Consider the following 11590-nt stretch of genomic DNA (forward strand, 5'->3'; position numbering starts at 1 on the left):
ATGCTGCGCCATTTCGCGCAATCAGCAGACGAACAATTGACGTTGCGTTAGTCAAGGGGAAGCACGATTTATAAAAGTGCGGGGAGTCATTGGTTCGGGAAAGCTCGGCGTGTATGGCGAGTTGACGTCTCTTGTAAACGTCAATGCGAACGCAGATATATCTTGAGATGAATGATGTGTTTGGAATCCAAGAGGGACCAATTGATAATAGCTCCAGTGGCGATTGGATATGTGCAGTTCAAGCTTTCGAGATTTTTGCGGCAGTGTCAGGATTCTTTTCGAAGTCATGGGTGCGCGTGTCAAATGCTCAACGTCAAAGAATGCTTATTAAGTCACGATGTCAGCATCATGAAAAGTAAATTGGTATATAAACTCTTAGCCGCTTTAGGGTACCTGCTCTTACGCTCGCTAGAAAATTTGTCTTTCAAATTCATTCACGGCATTCCGCAGTTGCGCTTTATTCTCCAGAATCTGCTTGAACATGCCATACAAATCATTCAATGATTGGGTGTCTGCTTTCAAGGGAGTAGAGCCATGTTCACCTGGTTCTTCTTCTTTGGAAAAGCTTCCGAACGAAATACTCAGTCAAATCTTGCGACATCTTGCACCGCCAGACACAACGCAACAGTCTTATTACCTGAGGGATAATCTTCCTAGTGAGAATAATGACCTTAGTGACAGCTGTGAACCTTACTAAGTGTTCAATAGTCAGCCCGAACAATCAGTGCGAGAAGAAACGCTTCATCTCCTGCCTTCTGATATCACGGAGGCTCTACCACATAGCGCTGCCTTTGAAATATCAATGCCCGGACATCGCTAACTATGATGGCTTCACGGGCGAACTCGCTCGCAATGCAGCACATGGAACTCTGGTTCGTTCCCTCGATCTGTCATGTCCTCGACTCGATACAGGATCTTGGTCACTTTCCTCCTCTCTGACTTTAACCCCTCGTCTGAAAACAATATCTTTGCCTCTTCAAGCATTCTACGATTCTGGTCCCGGATTGGCTACGCAGATCTTCTTCGAATTGTCGAACGTTAATTCAATAAAGATAATCAATCGATCTAATGATTGGGATGACGCGCTATCTTCCCATACTTTTGGGAAACTGAATCCCGATTTCACCAGCTCGATTACCTCCCTCTCCCTCGACGGGTTCTCGGTCGGAAACATTTTCCAGACAGTTCTGACTCGATCTCCACATCTTCAAGTCTTGAATTTGATGGGTTGCTACCTCGATGGTGTAGATTTCTCTTCGCTCAGCAAGAATGCCAGAATACGTCAGCTCATTTTGGAGCAGTCCAGAGTTGTGAAAGGAGAAGATCTCGTTGAGTTTATTACGGGACATCCCGCGGTCAAGAATACGCTTGAGGTGCTGAATTTAAAGGGGGTTGTGCAGTATGGGTTCACACCATTAAAACAGGAACATGTGACGACAATTCTAGAAAGTCTTCCCTCTAGTTTGCGCTCTCTCACCATCAGCAGCTATTCTACGCAGGATATCCCATTGCTTCGGAAACTGAACCCTCAACTTGAGGAGCTGGGGATGGGCCGTATGCGGGTTTATGAGCTGGAGGAGATCCTCCTTGGTTCGGTCTACGATCTCAGTAAAACAGCACCAAAATCAGCCTCGACAAAGGCAGCTATACTTGATTCCCATCTCATCACTATCTCTAATGCGGTTACGTTAACTCAGCTGAAAAGGCGAATCAATTCTCTTACGCCTAGGAACAGTAAACATTCTAATACGTCACGGTCACGCATCCAGCATCTCGATGCAAAGTGCGTCGCTTTATCCCTCGAAGATCTCAAGTCATCTGTTCTTCTTGGTCCCCAGTCACTACCATTGAGAGCGATTGAGCTTCCTGCAATTACGGTCTCAGATCAGCACGAGTTAGTACGGTTCTTAGGACCTGTGGGGTGGAAAGTGAAATCAGTAGGTTTGCGAATTTGGATGGAGAGAAAATGATTAGCTTGGAAATGGAGTTTCGGTGAGCGATAGGAAGCAGGATATCATGATAATAATGTAATATTTGCCTTCAATGACGTCTCAAAAAGCCTCATCATGCTAGCTGCATCTTCTTCATCCGTTCTCTTGTCTCCTGGATCTGTGTTGACAATCTCCATGGATAATCAAATTGATCCATGAAAACCTCGCAAACCTGTATTGAATCAGCATGTGGAGTTTGACATTCAAGGATAGGGAATTTACTTGAATGTACTCAGCTCGGTTGAACTCTTCGTCGTGTAAGACAGATTCGAGCTCCTCAACTGTCTTGCAAGAGAAGCTCTTCCCCTTAATTCCTGTGTCATCTCTTGCCCCTAGAAATTCTAGCATCTTCTGATGATCCCAGAGCATGCTGACATCGTTGTATCCTTGCTTCTCTCCGTTGATAGCTCGTTCAATCGAGTATCCACCATTGTTGATGACGAAGATGATGGGTGTGAATCCGAATCGAATATATGACCCGATCTCTTGAACTGTCATCTGCAGTGAACCTTCGCCTACCAGAAGTACAACCCTTCCTGGACGTTTCATCTCCTTGGCAGCCACACATGCACCTAGGCAGGCGCCTACAGTGTAGCCAATTGAAGACCAGAAGGTTTGAGTGATGTAACAGATATCGGCTGGGAAAGAAGCATCCGGCATACCGAACTGAGCCGTGCCAGATTCAGCAAGGACGATGTCGTGGGGTTTGAGGAAGCAGCCGATGCGCTGCCACATGAACGACTGAGTAATGGGGCCCGAAGTTGAGGAGTTCAAGACGGGCGTCTGATAACTTAGTTCTGTACCATTGATTTGCATGAAATGCTTACCTCAATCTTCTTCCATGATTTGTTTTTCGACAGCTGATAATCTTCTGGCTTTTGTTCAAGTTTTGCGACAATTTGCTCGAGAACTGGCAGAAAGTGCATGCTATCAAATTTCCTGCCTTGAACTTGACAATGATCGTGACCGAGAAGGACAAGCTGCTTGTCTGAGATGTTCCTTGTGAACCCACCAGTATTCGAATCTGAGAGAAGTGGCCCAATGTTGATGATTAAATCAGAGCTCTCAAGTTCGGCAGCCACTCCGGGAAATGACACTAGAGATTATTAGATGACGGAATGTTTCGATGATATTGAGACATACCTGATCCGTTGTACAAGCCATTAAATTGTTCATTTGTCTCATCAATAACCCCTTTGGACAACGGCGTGGAATGAACCGGAAATCCCGTTAACTGAGCAAGTTTCCTAACCAAATCCCTTCCACCATGTCGTATCGCTAGGACATCAGCTAAGATGGCTGGCTTGGATGATCCTTTGATGAGTTCAACGGTCGAACGCGCGACCTCGTTCTCCAATTCCGCGTTTGGATTTTGGATTTTGAGATTCAAAGAAACATCGAGACGAGTGGCATCCAGAGGAACGCTTACGACATCCATTGGAACATAGATATAGACAGGAAGTCGACTTTTTACGCCTTCTTCGATGACTCTATCCATCTCTTCGGCCATAGTAGATTCGTCCATAAGAATAGTGTGGGTTTTCCGGATTGGTTCGGCCATACCCACAAACAGACAATGGTCCATGTTGGGCTTTGTTTCATTAGCACTTTTCGCAAGCAACTTGAGCTAAAACTGACTTCCAAAGTATGATGCAACATCGCCCTCGCTTTTTGCACTGTTCCTGATATCAGCGCAAGCTTCACTCAAGTACGATGTTGACTTACGTTGTCTCAATGGCATCCCGACAATATGAATCATTCCCGCATGTTCCGCATATGCTCCAGCAACACCATTCATGGCAGACAATTCTCCAACAGCATACGTAGTGACTAGAACACCCGGGGTGCCCTTAACGCGTGAATACCCATCAGCGGCGTAGGCTGCGTTCAGTTCATTACAAGCTCCGAGCCATTTCAAGTTCGGCATCTTGAAGAGCTCATCGAGAAGTGATACTTGGTAGTTTTAGTCTGGCAGTCCTATGATGGGGTTGAGACTCACAATTGAAATCGCCAGGGACGCCAAAGATATGCTGCACGCCGAGTGATGCGCACCTCGAGAACAAGTATTGGCCCATGGAGATAGTCGCAGCCATGATGAAATTGATTTGAAAGTTGAAAGTGACCTTACGAGAGAAAATCTATGAAGATTGAATAGTTGTGAGAATACTGAAAGAAACAGCTCGGCATAGAGATAATGCGGAACGGGTAATAGCGGGGTAAAATTGCGGGGTTGTTACTGTAAGCTTATTTTTCACGACGTGTATTCACGGGACGTCAAAGGGTTTCCGCAGTAGTTTCTTCATTTTATGCAAGTTCGAACATGAATTGTAATCCAAACAAAACTTGATCCAATGAAGATAAAATTACATAAAGTTTGATTTCGGACTAGATAATATAGTTAAAGTTGCCGTACATCGCTCAACTTCATCGCCTCCAACTGTCGCTCGAGCACTTTCAACACATCCTCTCTCGTCATTATCAAATCCGGATCTAACCCAGCTTTAATCCAAGCTCTCGCCCTCAGACGTCTAATGAACTCCCAAGCTTCCTGGCCCCCTTCCGTCAAAGGACGCGGCATGATATTTCCCTGTTCGTTCCCACTGATGCCTCCATCAATATTACATAACGCAAAAGCTTGATCCACGATATTCCGAGACAGTTCCGAGTCTGGCCCGAACGGATTCTGTTCTACTTCTTTTAACAAGATCATGATAGCGTGAAGGGGCTGGTGGTTACCAGGCCAGGCCCATTGGAACCATTGGAAATCTTTAGCACACGCGATAAAGAGGAACTTTTGCAAGTAATTGCGAGAATGCGTCACGACCCTACTCGCGTCAGCTCACAATTCTTGATCCCTTCATTTTTACCTACAGAGGAGACAGTATCATGATATTTTGGCTCAGTGCACGATGTAGGATCGGAGAATGCAAGAACCACCAATTTTTGCTGCCAAGCGCAGATAAAAGAACCTTTGCCCAGCTGTTGAAATTCTCATTATCTTCGTACGTCGAGTTCTCAGTGTCGCTAGGGATGCGCTTGACTTGCTGAAACAAAAATGATTCAAGCTTGACCAGCTCATCCTTTAAATCGTTGATATCACGAGATGAAATCGAAGAGGGGTCAAATGCTACATCCATCAGGCTTCTTGCGACACTTAATATTGCGTTAGTCACATTTAGGGATCAATTTCACTAAGATCCATTGCAGCTTACAAGTTTCCTCAATCTTTCCTCTCAGCCAAATTCCCATCGGCGACACAAGTGACCGTGAGCTTGATGCATCACCAACCAGAGTATGGCCATCCCTCGTACCTGCTTCGTAATACATACCTGCCACTGTGCCGATGTATTCTTCCCGTAACTCGCTGACCATGATCGTATCCCAAGACCCTCGATTAATTAAAGGGGGAAGCCCAGACGCCATGGCCACCATTACGTCGACATGGAAAACATGCCACCATACCCTCCGTCTGAGGGTATATACTACATCGGATTTTGGGTGAAAGGGGGCAATTCCCCTGACGGTGCTAGAAGGGGAAGGCGGTCGCCGAGGGCGGTGAGTGCCGAGTGCCACCGAAAGGGGTTCTGCCGATCTCCTTTAACCTCTTCGTCACTTCTAACAAGGGATCCAAGGGATCGCCGGAGGCTTGGAGCCCTCCCTACTCAGTACACGGACCACCGCGTACGCGTTTATACTAGTGAGAGAGACGCTAGCGCGTCTCCCTTCTTGCTTTCTTGCCTGAATGGAATTCTAAGAATGGATCTTCTTTCTTTTAATCCTACTTATAATATCTTAATCTATACGAGCTACAAATATACCGTTCATTCTACAGCTATTCCAAGGCACTTGTACGACCACCACAAAGCTACGATCCCACCTGGCAAGGTCCAGGAATACGCCCGTCTCTTTACCCCGGATTCTCTTTTACTTCCCCGGGAAGTGAAACAACTCTATGTCCCTACTACTATACTGCCTATCCCGCATTTGCGGATCTACGACGATGCTTACTGCTGCAAGCTCTGCCCTCCGGATCAGCCGTATGTGATCCGCAGCGAGAAGATTCTGCTCGGTTATTTAAAGGAAGCCCATTAATGGAATAGGAGCAAAGGCTTTGCGGACCGGCCGTCTAAGTCGCGCTTACCACTCAGCGATGCCGCCTACTTCCCCGTTGCTTGCCAGACCTTCCATACAAAAGCCTACACCCGCTACTTCCTCGTCAATAACAGCAAGCCTGGCTCTAATCTAGCGCTAGCGCAGCTCGCGGAGGCCCTTAAGAAACTACCCCTTAGCCTCCGAGAACAGGTGGAGCAAACCCTTGCTCAGAAGCTCTAAGCACCTAAACCCGACATTACCTCGCGCCACAAGACTAAGGTCTCTCCCTGGCTCGACTTAACGCAATAGGAGCGGTACTTTCGGGGTTATAACTTGAGTCGTATCGTACGCCTCCTTGATCTCCCATCGCCTCATCCCCTATTCGACCCCAATTAGCCAGATAATCACCTCGTCCTCGTACTTGAATCCTTTGACCGTCTTATCGAGCAAGCCCGTGAATCGCTCCGCACCGACCGGATCAACATCTTCGATTAGCAGCGTGTTAGTAGCTTCCTCACCCGCCGGACCACGAACTTCTCATTAGTGCACAAGCTTTAAGAGGGCACTTATATTATATATAAGAAGGTGTGGAAGCAACTGCTGAGCTTCGTTTATCGGCGTGTCTGGCGGAACTAAGGCCCTGAGCTCTCTTATCGTCTGACCGACGCTTAGGTGACAGCCCTAACGATATTTCCCCTTAGACTCCTAGATTATGGGCATTTTTTGGTAGGGCTCGCTAGTAGCAGTGGGCAGTAAATGGCCTGTGTAAAGCTCTCCATTTACTCGGAGCTCCCAGAATCTGGGTTCTAGTGTTAGAGGTTTTTATGCTTAATTCTTATAAACTAATCAATTTGAAAATGTCGACCGAGTTAATACAACTACTATTGCCACTGCCCGAAGCTTTAAGGCCGTGGCTAGCATTAAATGCCGAGTTCTACGTAATCATCTGCTACTACGCCGGCTACCAACACGCTCTTAGTCTAAGTATAATAAACCGCTATTTACGCGATAAACACTAAACTAGAGTTGAAATAAGAAAGCAGCTTGAGTTGTATCTCGAGCAATAGTAGTGGCAATATGATTTCCGCAGCGTGCTACTGCCATTAGACGGGTCTCTGCCACAGCTAGTCTTCCCAATTATCGACGGCTTTTAGTGCAGAGACTATAAGTACAAAACAACCAACCGGAGCGTTATACGACAGTATTGTAATACGGAGCACAATAAGAAGCGTCTTTAAGACGAGGAGCTGTTCCGAGCTATCCGGCTCTAGACGTGGTTCGGGGAGAAGAGGGCGCGATATTGGGTGGTGGGCGAGACGCGTTAGTTACGTAATGTCAACAATAGCAGCGGCAGTAGTAGTGGCGATGCCGGCGCTATAATCAAAGCTAAGATCGCGGAATGGATGATTAAGAAAGAAGGCTAATATGAGGTCAATACTGTGGCCACTGAGATTGACCCGTGGCTGTAATACACTAGCTAGGAAGAAGTACTAGCTAGATCTAAGCACGACTTGGAGACCACCGCTGCGTTTACTACCACTACTACTACCACCGAGCCGGGACTAGCGCTACTACTACAGAGCTAGGAACGCATTCTGTAGCAAAGTCTAAACACATATATAGTAGTTAGTAACTACAAAGATATTCTCAAGTAGTGGGCATCGCCTAAGAATGAGGTGGCTAGCCAACGGCCGTTTGAGCTACCTAAGAAAAGGAGTCTTGCACGATATAGCCAGACGTTTGCAAGGCTGCTCTGCTATATGATGCGCATTGCTCTTAAGTCTATAGACGACGAGACTGAGATGGGAGTCATATTCTCTGAGCTATAGTTAGTCTGCGTTAAGAGAGTACGGGAGGTAGTGGTAGTAGTAGATAGCAAACTCGATTCTATACTAATGGGACTAATTATTAGTCTTATTGCGCAAGATACTAGTCAACTACTCTTATACGAGTCGCTAGTTATGCATTACTTGGCCGTATGTGGTATTAATCCCTAGACAAAGAGATTCTACCCGTTATTTCAATATACCCCTATCTTGGCTCATATGATCTGGATGATCCGGCTGCTTATGCTTGAAGTGGCTGTCTTAGAGAAGGGCTAGCTAGAGCTCGGACTATAGAGCCGAAAGGAAATCGGGGCAGTGGTAGGGGCAGTAGTAGAGCGCATCCATCAACTACGGAGAGACTAATTGTGTGAAGAGTCTTTCTCGCTTGCATCTAGCATTCTCTCACAGCTCGCACGCGGACAGGCCATTAACTGGGTCTAGCCGTCCGAGGCTAATATCTACTAGTCTGATAACCGCTAAACCGTCTTCTATAGGGGCAAGGGAGTAGTAATAGCCAAGGTACGGATAATGTGTTAAGCGCTAACTATTGAGCTAGAAGGGCTTCTCTACGAGCTACTATTTCACTAAAGTGTTACGCTAGTGCCACTGCTATAGCTAGTCGACAGTATGGGGACAACACAGCGGTTTTAGCAGAAGGGGTATAGTTTTGTTGACTACCCAGACAATGTATATTAGAAGGTGGGCTGGGAGTTCTTATAGGAGCGGATGCTGCACGATGGCCAGATATTAGTCAAGGCTAGTAACAGTGGTAATGGCCAACTCGAATGGGCTGACTAGCCGTATAAGGCGTACTTGGATCGTGAGAAGTAGTTTTTGCTCAAGCTTATGGTTGCTATACACATCATAGGAGGGCAGCCGGCTCGTAGTCCGGAGATCGGCTCGATTAAGGTTAGGAATAGCTTCACGTTGAGTCGGAATATCTTTGTGATCAATGGGCGAGTGGCTATAGTAACTACATATAACAAGTCTCTTAAGCGCCGGGGAAAGATTGAGTATGTATTTCGTTGCTTTTCGGACTAGCTTAGCTAGGTTATTGCATAGTATATACTCTACGTATTGCTATTCTCACGCGTAGTGGAGAAGACTAAGGGCGACTTTCTCTTTGCCGATAAGCGCGGGCTGTAGATCAAAGACTAGCTGTTAGGGGCTATAGTAGTGGCAATAACTAAGCATCTGGGACTCCGGCTAACCGTCTCGGGCTAGTGACACGTTGCGATTGCTATCGGCGACGAGCATTTGCGCAGGGCAAGCCGGATCTGGAAGCAGGACCACGAGGACGACGAGGAGGGAGAGGCTGTGGACGGGGAGAGTGACGGCGAGGTCGAGCAGAGCTTGTTTGAGCACATTCTCGTCCGGTAGTTAGCTCACGGGAAGCCGACAGTAGATTTGCGCTATGCTATTGACGGCGCGTTTCTTAACTAGCTTGGGCCGGATCTGGTTAGCGCATATAGCTAGGCATCACGGGTATAGCACGCGTTTCTACATCTCGAGTCGAGAGGAGTAGTAGTAGTAGTGGCTATAGTCAAGCGTCTAGCTAGTCCGCTGTAGCAACCGGTTAAGCGGCCGAAGCTCGAGGTAAGTCGTGCTCTACAAGGACTGCAGAGGATCTTGGGGCCCAGAGTAGCGCCCCGATCTGAAGGGCAAGCTTACGCACTTAAGCTAGTCCATTCTGCCACGCCGGCCTAGCCGCAGATTATTATGCTCGGCACTAGCAGTGGCAAGAGTCTGTTATTCTTCTCGGTTGCTGCAATAGCGTCCCACTAGACCGTGCTTATCGTAGTGCCGTTTGCTGCTCTCGTCGACGATCTCATTACGTGAGCACGAGGGCACTAGCTTACGTGTGAGGAGTGGTAGTGGCAGCGGTAGTGAAAGCTCTTGCCGCAGCTGCTTATCGTTAGTGCGGACCGGGCGGTTGAGGCTAACTTTCTCTACTTTGCCAAAGGACTTGAGCTAAGCAAGCAACTGGCACACGTCTTCTTTGACGAGTGCTATGTGGCCGTGACAGACACGTTATACCGAGCTAAGCTACGAGAACTATGGCAGTTGTGGTACTTGGATTACTGGTTTACTTGTTTGACTGCTACGCTCTTAACTACGCTTGAGCCGATGTTCCGTACTAATCTGCTACTCGAGCATGCTTAGCTATATCGACAGTCGACCATGCGGCCCACGATCCGGTATCGTATTGTCGACTACTACGGGAAGGATCTATGGGAAACTATAAAGCCGCTTATCCGACGACTGCCACTACCACCGGCATCACGTGGGGTGATCTATATCCGGAGCTATACACAAGGAGAGAGTATTGCTGCGGAGATAGACTGCCCGTTTTACAAGGCTACTGCTACAGATAAGCAGGAGCTGCTCGAGCAGTGGGCGTGTGGTAGTAGCGGGTGGATCGTAGCAACTAGGGCGCTCGGGACAAGTATTAATATCCCCGGAGTTGTTTACATTATCCATCTCGGCCGGCCGTACGGGCTGACTAGTTTTATGTAGTAGGCAAGGCGGGGAGGACGCGCGAGTGAGATTAGTAACTTAGTTGTGATTCTTCTATCAAGCAGTGGTAGCGATAGTAGTAGTGGCTAGTTCCCGGCTCTACGGCAAGAGCTTGTTAATACATACTTAGTCGAGGCGCAAGACGAGGCGGCATTAACGGAGTATCTCGAGAGCGGCAGCTATCGGCGGGCTATTCTCGTACGGCACTTGGACGGCTGTCTCCAAGGGGCTAACTATCTCACTACTAATAGCATTCTCTGTGATCGATGCCAAAAGTCACTCGAGCAAAGGGACAGGACGGGGAGTGAGACTAAGGAAAGTAATGGCGGTGGTAGTAGTAGTGGTAGTAATAGCCAAGAGAGCAGCGTGGAGGTTATCCACTAGGCACTGCAACTCGGTATCTAGCGGAACGAGTAGCTTGAGCAGTTCTATTAGTTGCTCCACGCACATTGCATCTACTGCTAGCTCATGCGTGTAGAGGGAGAAGAGTATAGCCACTACTATAGAGACTGCCCGTACGCTGCTAAGAAGGGCTATGATATAGTGGTATACCGGCAGTGGCGGTCACGGCTCAAGCTAGCTAGCCGTGACTAGTGCTTCCGATGCGGCTTATCACAATTAGTTTGTAAGGCAGTCGAGGACTAGGTTAGATGTGTCTACTCGCATCTCATGCTCCCGGGAATCTTCTTCTTACACTAAGTGGGTCAGTTACAAGGGATCTGCCAGGAGGTAGGGTTTAGAGGAAGATTAGAGTGGTAGTAGCAGTGGATGAACGAGGTAGGGGAGAGGGCATTTGGGTAGTGGGAGATTAACTGGATGCGGGTATAGCGGCGGGTAGGGGAGATTTATAATGAGATTGAGTGTCACGGTTATGGAGTCACGTGCCCGCTACGAAATACTCACGTGACCGCTCGCCTGTATATATGCCCTGCCTTCCGGCGCTTCCTTCCTTTCTTTCCTCTTTACCTTTAGATTCTAAGAGATAGCCGAATCGATACTTCGTCTACGTACTAAGCTTCCCACCGTACTGTTACATTGAGGATAATAATAGTTAATATATCTCTTTTAAATCTAATATTTAATATTTAATATTTAATATTTAATTATTATTATTATTATTATTATTATTAAAAAGAGAAATAAATATATATTTGTTTAATTATA

The 11590-nt window shown here is 47.1% G+C and overlaps 5 protein-coding genes across 5 annotated transcripts; 3 read left to right on the forward strand and 2 right to left on the reverse strand.

Moving 5' to 3' along the window:
• Window positions 1-481: 481 nt before the first annotated feature.
• LY89DRAFT_672820 (uncharacterized protein) lies at window positions 482-1970 on the forward strand (the record flags this gene model as incomplete). Its single annotated transcript, XM_018213308.1, has 2 exons — window positions 482-656; window positions 709-1970. 2 exons carry the CDS (start codon window positions 482-484, stop codon window positions 1968-1970), a joined length of 1437 nt encoding a protein of 478 aa, XP_018067983.1.
• Window positions 1971-2027: 57 nt separating this feature from the next.
• LY89DRAFT_622576 (pyruvate decarboxylase) lies at window positions 2028-4130 on the reverse strand. The gene is made up of 7 exons (XM_018210981.1): window positions 3991-4130; window positions 3717-3944; window positions 3630-3667; window positions 3135-3582; window positions 2819-3087; window positions 2214-2774; window positions 2028-2163 (listed from the first exon to the last, which is right to left on the reverse strand). Exons 1-7 carry the CDS (start codon window positions 4082-4084, stop codon window positions 2065-2067), a joined length of 1737 nt encoding a protein of 578 aa, XP_018067984.1. The 5' UTR covers window positions 4085-4130; the 3' UTR covers window positions 2028-2064.
• Window positions 4131-4389: 259 nt separating this feature from the next.
• LY89DRAFT_785273 (uncharacterized protein) lies at window positions 4390-5413 on the reverse strand (the record flags this gene model as incomplete). The annotated part of the gene is made up of 3 exons (XM_018222874.1): window positions 5204-5413; window positions 4863-5118; window positions 4390-4816 (listed from the first exon to the last, which is right to left on the reverse strand). Exons 1-3 carry the CDS (start codon window positions 5361-5363, stop codon window positions 4390-4392), a joined length of 843 nt encoding a protein of 280 aa, XP_018067985.1. The 5' UTR covers window positions 5364-5413.
• A 3327-nt stretch (window positions 5414-8740) lies between these two features.
• Window positions 8741-8950, forward strand: LY89DRAFT_591672 (uncharacterized protein; the record flags this gene model as incomplete). The annotated part of the gene is made up of 1 exon (XM_018209664.1): window positions 8741-8950. A coding segment is annotated over one exon (210 nt), but the record flags the coding sequence as incomplete, so codon positions are not given.
• Window positions 8951-10198: 1248 nt separating this feature from the next.
• On the forward strand, window positions 10199-10420 carry LY89DRAFT_557469 (uncharacterized protein; the record flags this gene model as incomplete). Its single annotated transcript, XM_018208398.1, has 1 exon — window positions 10199-10420. A coding segment is annotated over one exon (222 nt), but the record flags the coding sequence as incomplete, so codon positions are not given.
• Window positions 10421-11590: the final 1170 nt, after the last annotated feature.

This window comes from Mollisia scopiformis, assembly GCF_001500285.1.
Source record: "Mollisia scopiformis unplaced genomic scaffold LY89scaffold_19, whole genome shotgun sequence".
Lineage (NCBI taxonomy): Eukaryota > Fungi > Ascomycota > Leotiomycetes > Helotiales > Mollisiaceae > Mollisia > Mollisia scopiformis.

Excerpts from the sequence above, each read along its gene's own strand:
- LY89DRAFT_622576 (XM_018210981.1), bottom strand. The coding sequence starts at position 4,084 with ATGGCTGCGACTATCTCCATGGGCCAATACTTGTTCTCGAGGTGCGCA. Across the intron at positions 2,775-2,818 it reads AATCATGGAAGAAGATTGAG|ACGCCCGTCTTGAACTCCTC; the intron begins GTAAGCATTTCA and ends CTAAGTTATCAG. Across the intron at positions 2,164-2,213 it reads ACCGAGCTGAGTACATTCAA|GTTTGCGAGGTTTTCATGGA; the intron begins GTAAATTCCCTA and ends GATTCAATACAG.